This window comes from Rosa chinensis, chromosome 7 (assembly GCF_002994745.2).
Source record: "Rosa chinensis cultivar Old Blush chromosome 7, RchiOBHm-V2, whole genome shotgun sequence".
Classification (NCBI taxonomy): Eukaryota; Viridiplantae; Streptophyta; class Magnoliopsida; order Rosales; family Rosaceae; genus Rosa; species Rosa chinensis.
Genome location: NC_037094.1, coordinates 63,552,716 through 63,568,201, shown reverse-complemented (window position 1 = coordinate 63,568,201; position 15,486 = coordinate 63,552,716). Strand labels below are relative to the sequence as shown.

The window sequence follows — 15,486 nt, the reverse complement described above, 5'->3', positions numbered from 1 at the left end:
TGTTTATTCACACGGATTTCCGTCGATATTGTTATTGTATAAATCACTGTAGGGCTCAATTATGTTCTTTTCACACAGATATCTGTATCAAATGCTTATTGTAACGGAAATCCGTCCCTCCATAATTCACCTAAAAAAAAAATTAATTATTTCGAAATAAACTAATTTATAATACGTACAGAAATCAGTGTGAATTGATTTTCACACAGATATCCGTGTGAAAATGTTTTAGTTTGTACACAGATATCTGTGACTGTTGTTTATGCACACGGATTTCCGTTGATATTGTTATTGTATAAATTATTGTGGGCCCGATTATGCTCATTTCACACGGATTTCTGTTAGTATTTCTATTTCACACGGATTTCTGTGGCTTTTAACTACAGTAAATCCGTGTGTATTGTTATTTTGCTAGTAGTGCATTTTCATGTGTGCCTTGTTAAGTTTTATAAGCACTTGAAAGCAATGCATGTTCAAAAAATTGCTAGGTAGTAGGTGGGCGGTGGAGAGGGGCCTAGCATGTAAGCACTTAGGTGGGGTTTAGGCGGGCGTCTACGCAGATGTTTATTTCATTTAATTTCATTATACAATATATAAATAAGTGTAAGTAAAATAAAAAACTATACTTAGTAGTATAATTGATTGAAAACATATAGAAGAGAAAAAATAATTAGATATTGAATACATACTTACAAATAAAAAGTCTTTTTTTTTTTAGAAAGCCCAAGCGGCAAAATGGTATATTCATCACAAGTCAGAATAAGCCGTTACATATATATATACCCTTCCGCTGTCATTTAAGGACATAGACAGACAAGAAGGTAGTGGTAGTACCCACAATGGTACGTAGAAATAGACCTACTCATTATACATTTCAAGACCGTAGAGATAGCGAAGACCCTCCATTGGTACAAGGGTTGAGCCAAAGGCCTAAATCCTAGATCAAATTTAGAAGCTAATGGACTAGGGTAAAAACCTTAGCCCAACAACCTGAAGCCTCAACCAATAAGATCCCCCGGGCCCATCATCCTGGTTCGGGCCCAGTCCACCATCTTCTCCCAACTCATATGTCACATTCCGGCCGAGTTTGGTTCGACCCATGCCTCCAACCCGCCTCATTGTGATCTACATCACCATGGCAGCAATCCAATTGTCCCAAGCCACGTCATTGACCTGCGTCACCACCAAAACAACACCATCCCCAATCTAGATCTTCACAACCCCACACCGCCACCGATCGAAACCCATGTCGGCTCTGCAGGTCCAAGAAACCATTCACTGGGACTGATTACCGGCCTATAACAACACAACCACTGCCTCCGCCACCAGCTCAGCCAAACCAAACTGGCAAAAACTGGGAGAACCCTCTCCGACAGAGCCCTATGAGCAGTAGATATGGATCTCCCATCCGGCAGCAAACCCCAAGACGGCAGCGAGGCTGGAGGCCACCTGGAAGTCCGGGCACTGCCGGACGAGACCAACTTTGCAACAATGGAGTACACGGCCTTAGGGTTTCTCTAAGTTGCTCGATATCATAAAAAGTCATATTCTAAGTATTAGACTACAAAAATTAAAATTTTTGAATATATTTTTTTAAACCCAACCCACCTAGCCTCTGCCTAAACTAATCAAAGCGGCTGCTCAGAGGGATTTTTAGAACACTGCTTGAAAGTACAATATAGTAATTTGAATTTAGTCATTTATTTTCTAGGGGAAATGATCATTTACCCAATTTTAGCTTAAAAATTGCCCACTTACTCAAATACTCTAAGAGATTATTTCCCTAATACCCAATTAAGTATTTTTTAATTCATTTTTATTTATTTTTGGGACATTTTTGCCCTCTCCTTCTTTGTCACTTAGAGAAAGAAGTCATTGGAGACCTTGCTTGACTCCGGTGGCGGTCCGGTGACCCGACTCCTGCGACCGGTGACCGGAATCCTGTAACCGATGACCAGAATCTGGCGACCGGTCACCTGAATCAGAATTCGGCTATCAGACTAGTGACTGGATTCCGGCGTCTGAATTTATTGCCCCCTAATAATACCCAGTAACCATATTATTGCCCCCTCAGTAATCATATTATTGCCTCCCAATAATCATATTATTGTCTCCAATAATCATATTATTGCCCTCCAGTGAATTGTATAAACTCCCAAAACCAAAATGAATACACTACAAGCACAATTGATCAATTTATATGCATATTATTGCCCCCCCAATACTCATATTATTGCCTCTCAATAACATGTCGACCGAGCCCTGCCTGCGAAGCCCACACCCGATTCTGGTGTGGATCTTTGAGCTTCCCAGACCTCTGATGAACAAAAAAAAAAAGTACTCTGGGCACCCAAAAATTGCTCCACAATCGCGTACAAAAGGAGGAGCGTGGAGTTGACATGCGACTGGGTGAGGTCGAGCTCGCGGACCTTGGCGTTGACGTGGCCGGCGAGGTCACAGGTGGAGGAGACGTTGGAGAGGACGTGATCTGCGTCGAGGACCTGGGAGGATTTCTGGAGATTGGAGAGGTGCTTGTCGAGGTCGGAGCACTAGGAGAGGAGGTGGTCGAGGTTGAGATCCAGGGCATGTTGGTAGGCTATGCACTCATGGAGGAGGCGCGTCATGGATATATGGGCCGTCGGAGCTGCCATGGTTGAGAGAGAGAGAGAGAGAGAGAGAGAGGAACGTGCATATCGGAATCAGAGGATGAGAGAGGGAGAAAACGCAGATTGGAGGGATGAGAGAGAGAGAGATAGATATGAGTGTAATTTATAAATTAAAATGAGGGCAATACTGTCAAATACTGTTGGATTGGGTAAATGGGGTTAAAAAACTCTTAGTGGAGTAAGTGAGTAATTTTTAGGCTAAAATTAGGTAAGTAGTCACGGCCCCTATTTTCTATGGAAGATTTGTACCGCCAAATGTGTTTAGGAAAAACTATGTGCATTTATTTTTTTATTGTCAATAGTGGGCTTTGCCTAACAAAGCTTCAGCAACATAGGTCTATCCCTTCTAATTTAACTTTGGACTAAATCCAGTTTGCCCCCTCAAACTTTGGGGCAAATATCAGTTTGGTCCCTGACCTTTTTTTTTAATCATGATGGTCCCTGCACTTTCATTTTCCCTCAGCTTCGTCCAAAATTCAAAATTGGCTCGAAAAGTGATATCAGATACTGAGTTGGACCCGAAATCAGAGCCCACTTTTTAGATTTTAAACCTTAATATAGATGAAATGTCCAAACTACCCTTATTACCCAAAAACCAAAAAAAAAAGGCCGACTTCCTTTCTTTTCTTCTTCATCTGAGCCCACTTTTTAGATTTTAAACCTTAATATAGATGAAATGTCTAAACTACCCTTATTACCCAAAAACCAAAAAATAATGGCCGACTTCCTTTCTTTTCTTCTTCTTCCTCTTCCTCCGCCCTCGAACTCCTTCTCTCTTCTCCAGCAGAACTCGGAAGCACAAAAGGCCCAAAACTAGGGCTGGGCACGGTCCCAAACCGGCACCGGTTTTACAGGGACCGGGACCGGTAATCCCACTTCGAGCCGGTTTTGCAGTTGCACAAAACAGGGACCGGGATAAGCCCGGACCGGTAATTGTTTTATAGGGACCGGGACCGGAACCGGGATCAAAAATCTTACTTCGGGCCGGGACCGTAGTTGCATATAACAAGGACCGGGATAAACCCGGACCGGGACAAAACCGGTCCTTTTTTCGGGTTTCCGGTTCCAGTCAATCTTTGTTGCTTGGCCTGCTTCTGTTTAGAGAGTATAAAGAGTAATGCAATATGATTCTATGAACTAGCAACATTGCTGCAATGCTGGAAAAAAAAAAAAAAAAACCAATAAACCATTCTGCAAAGTGCAATCTGCACTAGCAGCAAGGTTGCAAATAAATCCATCTTGCAAATAACCATTCAAAGCAAGCAACCCAACACAATTACACAGCAAGTTCACCAACACATATTGTCTTAACAACATAACAAATTAAAAACCGAAACAATGTTCAACAAGACAACAAGAGCAGTTTAAAAAGACATGCAGCTGCTCCATGCTATTGCTACCATGCAGCTGCTCCTCCAGTCCTCCATATTCACGTTTGAACTTTGATTTATTCATTCATAGCTCTACCTCAAACACAAAAACAAATATAGTATCAAGTCTGAGTTATGAATTGCATATAATCATATATCAATATGGGTGCCCCCAATATGTTAATAATGTTATAAATTGCATGAACTCTGATCAAATATCAATGAAAGAGTAAAACTATAAAAACACATCCATACACATTTCACTGATTTCAATCCAGTATTTACTGTATTCACTCTTCAATCTCATGTTCATATCTAACCACTCTGTCAGAGGAAAAAGCGCGCACCACTACAGAACTGGTAGAAAAAAAAATCTCGCATATATGAAGAACAGAATAGAATAAAGATGTGCAGGAAAGAAAAAACAGGGTTTCTCTTCCTTCCTCTCATAATCAACATAACTTCACTGGGGGGCACTTTTTTTGTTTAACCAGTATGACGAAAACAGAAAAAGGGCATTCAGCTTTACCAAAACAAAAGAAGATTGTAAAATACAATATTCAAGCCCATGTAACCATGTTAGCAACTGATACTAAAGAGCTAGAATCTACCTGAGAACTTTGAACTTCGGATTTGAACTTGGACAAGTTCGAGTCTTGGATCATCTCATTCTATTCACACAATACACACCAATTAGCATAACATGCAGAAAGCAAAACTGAACGCATGGGGTATATAAAGATGTGCAGGAAAGTCACACTAAACACAAAGTCCTTACTTTCTGCTGCTTTGCCTTGGAAACAAACGACTGAGACACATTCTCCAAGCTGTCATTCAAAACTTCAGTGATGGCAGCTGTTATGGCCTCGGCGTGCTTCGAGGGCACCCCTTGCCCCTCTAATCTCCTAACCTAAATGCAAATGCACCACATAATTAGTTAACACCCTAATTACGAAAATGACTTTTAGATATATTGAACAAGAGAAAAGCAATGTGAATGACGACGATGATTACCAAAGCTAATGTGTCAACAATAAAGATGTGTAGAAAAACAGATATAATTAAGAGAGGAAGGAAGAGAAACCCTGTTTTTTCTTTCTCTTCCTAAGATCAATATTAAAAGAGACTCAAACCCCAAAATAGCATGTATATATGCACTTTTAAACATGAAAGAAAAAAAAAACAAACAGAATCAAGGATAAGAGACTGTGAATTATATTGATCACAGGGACACACAACCATAACAAACTAAATGTACATTGATCACAGGGACACGAACACAAAAGGCACAAATTGTAACCAAAAGCAAAAACAATTTCTCAGTCAGTTAAGAAAAAGAAAACATACCAGTGACCAAAAGCAAGCCAGAACACAGCTGCTTCAAAAAGACAACCCTCTTGCCCTTGAACCTTCCAGCCAGAATGATCAAAACAGTTCCGGGGGTGATGCTTGCCCTGCATGATATCAAGTATGTTATGATATCAAGTATATCAGAATGATCAAAACAATAACTTCTAATCTCTGCTTTAATTTCATGGTAGCAGGGAAGTCACTAGTTTTCCCAAATCCAAAACCAAGTTGAGATTTTTACATGAAAGTGAGTAATTCATGTAAAAAACGTGCTGAACCAGAACCATATATACTTGATAACAGAAACACAACAGAAACACATATATACTACAGCAATTCATTTCCAAACCTGGGAGCAATTCACAACAGAAACACATATATACTAGCAAAAAACGTGCTGAACCAGAACTAGCAAAAAATGTGCTGAACCTCAGCGCCGGCGTCGGCCCAGGCTTGCTCGGAGGCGTATAGGACGACGGCGAGATCTTTCTCTCTCTCTCTCTCTCTCTCTCTCTGTCTCTCTGTGTGTGTGCAGCTGGATCTTTCTCTCTCTCTTTCACTGTGCAGCAGGATCTTTCTCTTCCCTGCAGAAAAAAGGCAAAGAATGAGAGAGAGAGACTGAAGAGACCAAGAATGAGAGGCCGGACCGCCGGAGGCGATGTCGAGGAGAAGACCAGAGGTGAGGAATACCGATTTGGCGATTTCTGGGGGCTGAGTGAGTGAGTGACTGAGGGCTGAGGAAGATCGAGCAGTCCGGATCGATTGTGACTGAGAGAGTTGGAGGCGGAGTCGGCCAAGGAGCAGTCCGGATCGATTGTGAGGAGAGAGTGAGAGACTAAGAGAGTTGGAGCCTTGGAGGCGGAGTCGGCCAAGTTAGAGATTGAGTTTAGCCGTTTAGGTCTATTAACTAATCAGTAATCACATGTGATGGCGTCCACGCTAACACAATATACTTCGAAAATAAACCTATAATTGGACGACACGTACATAAGCTCGGTTTTCCGGTCCATGCAATCAAGAACCGCCAAGAACCCAACCCGGACCGCCAAGTTCATTTAGTGACCGAACCGGCCATAACATACTTATTTTCATGAACCGGGACCGGACCGCCACCAAGTGTATAGGGACCGAACTGGCCCGAAAACACTTATTTTCCTTCTAAAACCCGGACCGAACCGGCCGGTCCGGATCGGTCCCTTCCGGTCTTTCGGTCTTTCGGTCATTTTTGCCCACCCCTACCCAAAACAATTGCTGAACTTCATGCTCTATCACACTGATTTCAAGAAACATAGTACCTTACTGGGAAACAGAAAACTAGTTATCACTTTCAGGTAAAACCAATTTCTCTTACACTTCAATTTTCCTTACTAACAGACAAGAAATAATGCCCTTCAATTTCATAACACAAACACACAAATACACACATAAAAAATGATACCCAAATCGATTCCGAAATTTCTAAATCCCCAAATAGCCATACCTAGAACAAAACCCAAACTTTCAATTTCAAATTCAAACTCATTTCCTTAGCTACTAACAGCACCACAGAAATGTAAGAAACAACAAAGATCTAAGAATCCACAGTGCTTATAACTCAACAACTTGAAAAGTAACTGTCGGGAGCTCGACTCGGCTTCCAAAATCTAAGAATCCTGCGGGGGCTTTGTAATCGAGTTGGGCTTCGAGTCGGAGGTTTCGTTGCCGGAGCTCAACTCAGAGGTCATGGTGGAACCAACTGTCGAGAGCTCGACTCAGCATCCAAGTTCTTTGACTGGTGTTGATTCGGCGGCTGCTGTTGAGGCTGCGTAACAGAGGATTGGAGCTGAAGCTGTGTGTTTTGGGGGTTCGGAATCGGAACAGGAGGTGGAGGAGAAGGTGGTCAAAATTGGGTCATTTGGATCTAGAAGATCTCACAGGGATTTGAGTGTGAGGTGGCTTGTAGTTGGTGGGCAGTGAGGGAGAGTGTGAGTTTTGAGATGAAGTTTCCATTTTGAGAGTTGGTTTTGCTGACCTCACTTCTTTTAGAAGTGCAGTGGCCTGAATCTCGGGCTCGACAGAGGACAGAGGAGGAAGATCGAGAAGTTGTTTGATCGATTTGGTTTTAGGTTTTGGATAAGTGGGCAGAAGAGAGAGGAAATACAGAGAAGAAAGAAAAAAAATTAGAAATTAGATTAAATTTTAATAAAAGAAAAAAAAGATTAAATTAGAAATGTCCATTTTGCCCTTCTTGTAGGTTTAAAATCTGAAAAGTGGGCCCAGATGTCGGGTCCAATGCAGCATTTGACATCACTTTTCGAGCTAATTTTGAATTTTGGATGAAGGTGATGGACATGAAAGTGCAGGGACCATCATGATTAAAAAAAAGGTAAGGGACTAAATTAATGTTTGTTCCAAAATTTGAGGGGGCAAACTGAATTTAGTCCTTTTATCTTTTATAGGATGATTTTGGCATAACTAAGGCTGCATTTGGGGGCGCTTTTAAGCTCTCTTGCTTGTAAGCAAAGCACAACCAACTGTTTGGTAAACTATGAACCGACTTGCTTTGCTTTGAAGCTCAAGCTTTTGTCTAAAAAGGCGGAAGCAGGGGAACCTCTCCTTTTAGAAGCAGAAGCTGGCACTGTAACGGAGTACTGTAGAGCTGTGTTTTAATGAAATTTACGAAATACTAGAAACTACCCTCATTTGCTTCAGAGTAATTACTAGCCAATGCCAAGAACTACTCTTTCATTCGTGTTTCTCCCTCAATTGAGTCAATTCTGCCTCTCCTTCATAGAGAAAATCTATGGAAATCTATGAAAATATTCTGATTATGGGATTTAGTAGCAACTGGTCCTTCTTTGTAGGAAAAGTTGTGTTCCTTGGAACTACTTCTCCTTTCCCCCTTCCAATTACTTCAATTTCTTCTCCGGAGCTTAAGATTTAGGGTTCCATTTCGGACATAGAGAGCTTCGGAGAGAACGTCATTGCCGTAATCATGGTTGGAGGCCAACTGAAGGTACCTGGGTCATCTCAATTTTCCTCAATTACGTTAAAGTTTTGATCTTCTTAAAGCTTTTCTGGGTTTTCAATTTTCTGGGCAGGGACTAGATTTTAGTCTCTATCATTCAACACGCCCAAACCGCTATTCCCATTGGCTGGGCAAGCTATGGTTCATCATCCAATCTCAGCTTGTAAAAAGGTTAGATTTTCTTAATGGGATTTTGATTTTGCAATCAGTACTAGTTTACTGGAATTATTGTTGGTTAGAATTATGGATGAGGATTGAGGACTGATTTAGGGTAGAATGATGTTGGTACTGGTAGGATTCTTGAAGCCCATCATTTTTTGGTCTGTTTTTCAAGTTTATACTAGTCGATTGATGTCTAGTGTTCAAGTTTATACTATTTTTTATCACATTGGTGGATCATTACATATGACACATTGAATACTTAACCTTGTTGTACATGAGGCTATCCAACTAACTAGCTATTCTGCAACTTCATCTATTCTTGGATAATGTGGCTTTTGCATTGTTTGAAAAGAGGACTAGTAAACTGCACCAATCCTTAGAATCAAAGAATATTTTGGTTTTTATTATCAGCTTCTAGCATCCAAGCACATCCAAGCAATGTCTTTTTTTACACATCCAAGCACATCCATGTCCTTCGTTAATCGTACCAGCATGTTGAATTTATTTTGAATCTGTCAATTATTGCTTAACAACTCCAATTATAGCTTCCGTTGTGGCAAGATTCATTCTATATGAAACTTATAAAATTGCAGAAGTTACAGGTATGTAATATTTACTACTGTTGCTTCTTCTATTTTCATAGTAATGTTGCATGATGTGTAATATGTGTTAGGTACTTGGGTCCTTCATAAAGTTGTTAGCTTCTGAAAAGTTTCTTAGTTTAAATTTTGTTAGGCAGGGAGTGATTGCTTTGTTAACTGTCATTCATTTTTCAGGTCTTGCGTGCAGTTTCTTTGGTGTGCTTTTCATTTTTCTTTTTCGACAATTGCTTACTACACAATGTACAAAAGTGAGTTAACATAATCTATATTAGGCACTGGATGTGATGTTCTGAATATGTAGGCATGTAGCAAGAGATTGATCAGAATCTGTTTTGCCCAACTTTCATCAGAATCTGCTGCCGAAGAAGACTAGGAAAGGGAAGGGAGACATTGGATCAACGTCGCAAGAGTTTAGAGTTCTTATTTGATTATAATTTGGACTGATTGTTTCTAAACAAAAAATTAGGAAATTTTTGGTTAAAATATAATATGGTTTTTGGTATATTTGCATAGCGTTGTTGATGAATGGTTCATGTTTGTGATGGGATAATCGATTGCTGTGTATAATGTGCTAAATGGCAATTGAAATTGTTCTTACTAAGTACTCCCAATTGGCAGCAACAAATCAGTATGATTTGTTTACTAAATCCTAAACTTGATGATCAACCAAACAATCAAGGCAAAATAATCTTTCATGTCAAAATTGGTCATTTTACACACATAAAGCACAAACTAGTTTTGAGTTTATTAGACACTTTGCCATTGCTTTTACACTGACATTGCTTATAAAAAGTCAGTTTACCAAACATGCAGCTATTTTGCTTTTCAGCCATTTATTCTTATAAATAAGTAAAAACTAAGCACAACCATACTAATCACACCCTAAGATGTGTCGATTTATATTCTATATGTTGTTTTATGGTAAGTTTCTGTCAACTGTATTTCTTTTGTAATTTAATTTTTATGAGAGGCTTTTCCACAATCTATGTATGTTTCTTGTTGGGGGCTAAATGGTTGATTGTGTTTGGGGTGAATTGTCGCCTCATTGGCTTCTTAGAGCAGTGGGTGTTTGTGATGTGATTGAAAAATTATCAAGGTCACAAACTCTTTCAACCAATCTCCACCTTTAAAGGAAAAAAAATAATTTGTACATTTTGAATAATGAATAGGTTGGTTTTTTTTTTTTTTTTTTTGAATAAAGGGCTAGTGCGGCTGCCTTCAAGCCTTCATTGATGAAACTATCGAGTACAAGAGGTGGGGGGGGGGGGGCGCGGGAGGGGGGAAGGGCATTGAGCCTAAATGCTTGAGTACAATAAGCATCTAGAGAACATCCTGAAATACTATCACGAGTCTCTATCAAATAATTGTATTCAATTAGGCACCAACTAGCAAAGAGCGCTCTTGGCTACTCTATTTACTTTGACATAGCAGTGATATAATGGAAAGATAACTCAATATGTAACTCGATTATAACGTAGCATAATTACCGTAAGCACAACTTTCCTACTATGTTGCCGCTGAAGGATAAATCAGACAACACTTAGCTTCACCTTACCACTAGGTTGGAGCGAGTGAGCGACCATTTGACAAAGTAAGAAACTCACCGCCTACTTGGAGCAGACAAGACACGTTGAGTGCACACACAAGCACGAAGACCGACTAGCCCTACAAAATCTATGTAGGGACTCATTACTCACCTGAGGTGCAAATAAGAAACAACTAGAAAAATAAAACAGCTGTATAATAAAACAGGGCCTAACTGGGCCCAATCAGCAAAAAGGTCAAAACAGCCCACTAGCCAAACCCACAAGCCAACCACCAACACCAACACCATCACCATCACCGTGGCCAAACCGGTCCGGTCGCTCCACCTCCTGTCCACCATCACCTCGGGCGGACAACCTCCGTCGTCACACCATCGGCACCCCACCCACCATGACCTCAGCCTATCAACCCATCTTCTGGCATCCAAATCAGACCTGGAACTCGTGCGCAACCTCCCAGCGAAAAGAGGGAGCCAGGCGCCCAGGTTGTTGATTTAAGAGTATAACTGATCTTGCCAGTTTTCTTACTTTAACTGCTTTGTTCTTCTATTTTTGATTCAATTATGTTATTGGAACAAAGTAGACGAAACCCATAAGGCAGATGATGGCTTGCTTGTAAAGGTGGTGTTGTGAGGTGAATTTAGCATTAGCTTAAAGAAATTTAAGGCATAGATAAATAGCGCAAGTAAAATGGTTGAAGAAGACGGGAAAGTTATTTTACAATGGTAGAAAGACTTGCTAATATAGGATGCATGCTCATTCTGAGTAATTCATGCTTTCATATGAACAAGTTAAATTTCCCGTGTGAAGATCATGTGATGAAACTGGCATAACAGGCCATATAAGTCCAGTACAAAATCATTTGAGGCTTGTAGCCTCATGGCTTTTTCGATATGGAATGAGATGTCTTCCTAAGATGAAATAATTTTGAACATGATCAAAAAATAGAACCTTAACAATTGATTTCTTCAAAATTTTCAAACATGTCTCAAGATCTACATATGATCATCACCTATGCAACAGCTTTATGATGCATCGCCCCCGCTGATTGTGTTGTGCACCCTATCAGATGCTTTCTTCACCTATAAAAGGAAGTAAAATGGAAAATGAGATCTATTTTAACAATGAAACAGAGACTGCTATATGAAACATTACATAACAAGCTACTTTACTTCTTTATCCCAATCAGTCCGTAAGACTATAATCGCAAGAAACAGTGACTGCACACACAGCGCCAGGATAATTCCTATCCAAAGACCCTGTTAAGAACATTTTAGCTAAAAATTAGTACTTACTAGTATCAATCATATTTCCATGAAAGATTAGGAAACTACAAGGATATCATGTCACTTTCCCTCCGATGTGGAGGTTAAAAGCAAACAATAATCCAGTAGGAATGCCGATAAGATAATAAGCTCCTAGATTAACATATGCACCAATCTTCTGCCGCCCACTTCCTCTTATGATACCTGAAATGTGAAGCAACTTATTGTCAATGAATCGGTTATGAAATCTTTTCTTTTCTTTTTTTTTAATGAGAAGACTTTGGAATAATTGTAAAACTGTTTTTGTTTTTGATTTTTTGTTTTCTTCCTGAATTCGTTTAGATGCAGTTAGGGATGGCAAAAATCTCCAGTAGGACAGAGCTTCATTGGATACCCGCCCCTAATGGGGGGAGAATTCGGGGACAAATGGGGAATGAGGATGGGAATTCTCAATCCCCGCTATCTAAGATTAGGGATGGGGCGGGGATGGTAGTGTGATCCTCATCCCCAAACCCCCCCCCAATAATATATACATTTATTAATTTATATATATATATATATATATAAATTTATTTTGTATAATATAAATCACAAATATATATATTTACTACTTTACTTTAATAGCTACACTTTTACTTTAATAATGTTTTGACTTTTGCATTCACTAATTTTGATTAATGAATTTAATCATGTTTTAATTTTATTTGTTGTAGATTTTGATTTTAAAAAATGCAATATGAGAAAAAATTATCTTATTTATTAAATTCTTATTGGGGATTTGGGGCGGGTTTGGAGGCTTAGTCCCTAGAGGGGATGGGAACGGGGAATCCCCCATATATTTTTATTGGAGATTGGAGCGGGGATGGGACTGGAGAATGACCCCGGAGATGGGGATGGTATTGTAATCCCCAACCTGCTCCATTGCCATCCCTAGATGCAGTTATGGAGAAGAATCTGTAGACATGGAGAAACCTGACAGAACAGACTGAGGCCCATCAACAAAGTGGGATATAGCAACTAAAATCAATCCAATATCATGACAGCAGCAACAACAATGCCTTCAGTAATAACAAGGCAAAGTGCAACACATGCTGCCAGACGCGCTAGTTGCGGTTGCCCAGCACCCAATTGATTTGAAACTCTTGTGCTATCGGACAATATATAGATGTAAATAAAAGATTAAAACTGGTAAGTGAAAAGTACGCAGTATATATATAAACTACTAAATGGTTAATGTAGGTTTAAACTCACCTTACTGCCCCACTAAATGCCAGGGGAATCATGTATGCCATTGCACATGTGTTAAGGCTGAGATATGTGATAATCGGTTAGTATCATAGTTTTGCTAGCTGCATATATTTTCAAGTTTAATCAGCTACCAATAAGGACTTCTATGTATTGTTCTTGAGTAACTGTTAAGCATCAAATGCAAACCTGATTGACAGGACTGATGTTTCAAGTTTTGGATTCGGAAGCAAACCAGATACGAGGACCAACATTTCAAATGACCACATTTCTAAGCTGTATAAGGACATGAAAGCAACAAACCATACTAAGTGCTATTTATACTGTTTGGTAGCTCTCCAAAGTCAATATAGTCAAGTAAAAATTACCTGGACATTAAAGCTGAAGGGATAGATAGTTTTAGAAAAGTGGGAATTACATGGAAGGCCTCCTTTGAGAATCCAGTCCATGTGTTCTTGCAAGAGGGAGAAACTCTGACATAAATAAACAAAAACAATGCATTGATCCAATAGGTGATGGCGTTTGCCACAGCAGCACCTCTAGATCCAAGGCTGGTCTTGTATACCATAACCCAACAGGTAAGCAAGTGCAGTAGTGTTGCAGTTCCTGTGCTAGCAATCATTGGAATCACATTTCTTTGAGTTTGCAAGAATCTAGCATGACATTGTAGGATGGCATACGCAAAAATGCAAGGTATCATCAAACGAGCATAATCTCCTGCAGCAGAGGATATCTGTGGATCTTGACCTAAGCACTGAAGAATATTGCCTGCATTAGCCCATATAATTGCAAGAGGAACGCTGACGAGCAAAAGAATAAGCATTGCCCTCTGCATATGTATACCAAGCATCCGATACTGTTTTGCTCCAAAGGACTGACCGCAGAAAGTGTCCAAGGCGCTATACATTCCCAGCTATTTAACAAGTTAAGGGGAAATCAAGATATCACCATATGTGACAAGGAACACAATGAGCTGCAAATAACTTAGAGTAGAAGCCATCTTACTATCAAGCTCAAACCAGTGACTGAAGCGAATGAAGTAGCCATTGAAGCACCAGCGAGCGATAGCTCTCCAAGATGACCGACATACATGACTGAAATAACTTGCATAACAAATAGCAAGAAATTTGATGACACAAGCGGCCATATTAACAACAGCTGCTTCTTCACTTCCTCAAAAATCTCATCTTTGTTCAGGAATCCCTTTCTCGATTCGATAGCATGTTCTTGAGAATTAGGAATCAACAGTGATTCAAGATCATATCTTTCTTCTTCTACATCCATTGTATATATTTATCTTTTGCAAGGCGTAAAGTGTCGAGGGAATCAACTAATCTATGAAGAAAGAATTATATCGTCGATTGATGAATAACCATATATTACAAGTTTTCCAAATACACACTGACCTTAAAATATGCTAGCTTTAATATATAGAGAGTGTGCCATTTCTCTAAGAAATGAAAATTGTGGCAGTGACAACAAACGATTACTATAATGTTCGATAGCAAAGCAATTTAACCATACAAATATAATTTATCCTCAACTTTTACCCCTCATCAGTCCAACTTTTCAAGTCATACATTGTTGGATATCTTTCATCTTTCAATTACATAAATAATTAATGATGAGCAAAACTAAAGCAAAATTGGGTCAGATGCATAATATTCAGAATTTATCATTTTTGACTATGGTGACAAACCCAAATTTCTCATTAATAATAGTGGGTTTCTTGCTAAAATTGAGATTCAGTCCATATGCATATTTATGATTACAAAATGCAGATTTATGCAGCATTTCCAACACTCGTCCCATAGTAAAATTGGCATAAAATGAGAAAAAAAAAAACAGAATCCTGAACTTGCCTGCTTGTTGGGTATGCCGATGCGAAAACCAAACATATCGGATGGATTGGTATTGGGGATTCAACCATTGACATGCAATAAGGGTAGTAATCAATCAGAATGATTACAATATTGGTTTTCCATTGACAGAGTTTCGATCGTCCTAGGTGCAATAAGGAAAGACTTCATCACTGTGTTGCTACACGTTCTGAATAAAGCTGAAAATATGGAAGAAGTATCTCTCCAAAACAAAAAAAAATGAAAGGTGAAATCGCAAATTAATTTGGGTGCATCATAGAATGTTTTTTTAGCCATAAGGCCCCCAACTAGTTTTTTTTCCTTTATAAAACCACTAGATTAAAAAAAGTGTTATATTTTGGATATTGAAAACCAATATATTTACATAAATGCCAGTAGAGTTCAAAACCAACATT

The 15,486-nt window shown here is 39.3% G+C and overlaps 1 protein-coding gene, 1 long non-coding RNA gene and 1 pseudogene across 3 annotated transcripts; 1 reads left to right on the top strand and 2 right to left on the bottom strand.

Moving 5' to 3' along the window:
* Positions 1-4,596: 4,596 nt before the first annotated feature.
* On the bottom strand, positions 4,597-6,441 carry LOC112178384. The gene is made up of 5 exons (XM_024316539.1): positions 6,374-6,441; positions 5,391-5,490; positions 5,051-5,140; positions 4,815-4,946; positions 4,597-4,707 (listed from the first exon to the last, which is right to left on the bottom strand). Exons 1-5 carry the CDS (start codon positions 6,439-6,441, stop codon positions 4,597-4,599), a joined length of 501 nt encoding a protein of 166 aa, XP_024172307.1.
* Positions 6,442-7,880: 1,439 nt separating this feature from the next.
* LOC112179914 lies at positions 7,881-9,661 on the top strand. 2 transcript variants are annotated; one of them, XR_002927958.2, is made up of 3 exons: positions 7,881-8,564; positions 9,332-9,405; positions 9,508-9,661. It is a non-coding gene; the product is annotated as an uncharacterized LOC112179914 (long non-coding RNA). The 2 variants fall into 2 exon arrangements; XR_005802956.1 differs by having other exon boundaries at positions 7,882-8,564; positions 9,332-9,661.
* Positions 9,662-12,689: 3,028 nt separating this feature from the next.
* Positions 12,690-15,264, bottom strand: LOC112180590 (annotated as a pseudogene).
* Positions 15,265-15,486: the final 222 nt, after the last annotated feature.

Coding starts and splice junctions, on each gene's coding strand:
- LOC112178384 (XM_024316539.1), bottom strand. CDS start 6,441: ATGAACTTGGCGGTCCGGGTTGGGTTCTTGGCGGTTCTTGATTGCATG. Junction 5,491..6,373: donor GACCGGAAAACCGAGCTTAT/GTACGTGTCGTC, acceptor GATATCATGCAG/GGCAAGCATCACCCCCGGAA. Junction 4,708..4,814: donor CCAAGGCAAAGCAGCAGAAA/GTAAGGACTTTG, acceptor TTGTGTGAATAG/AATGAGATGATCCAAGACTC.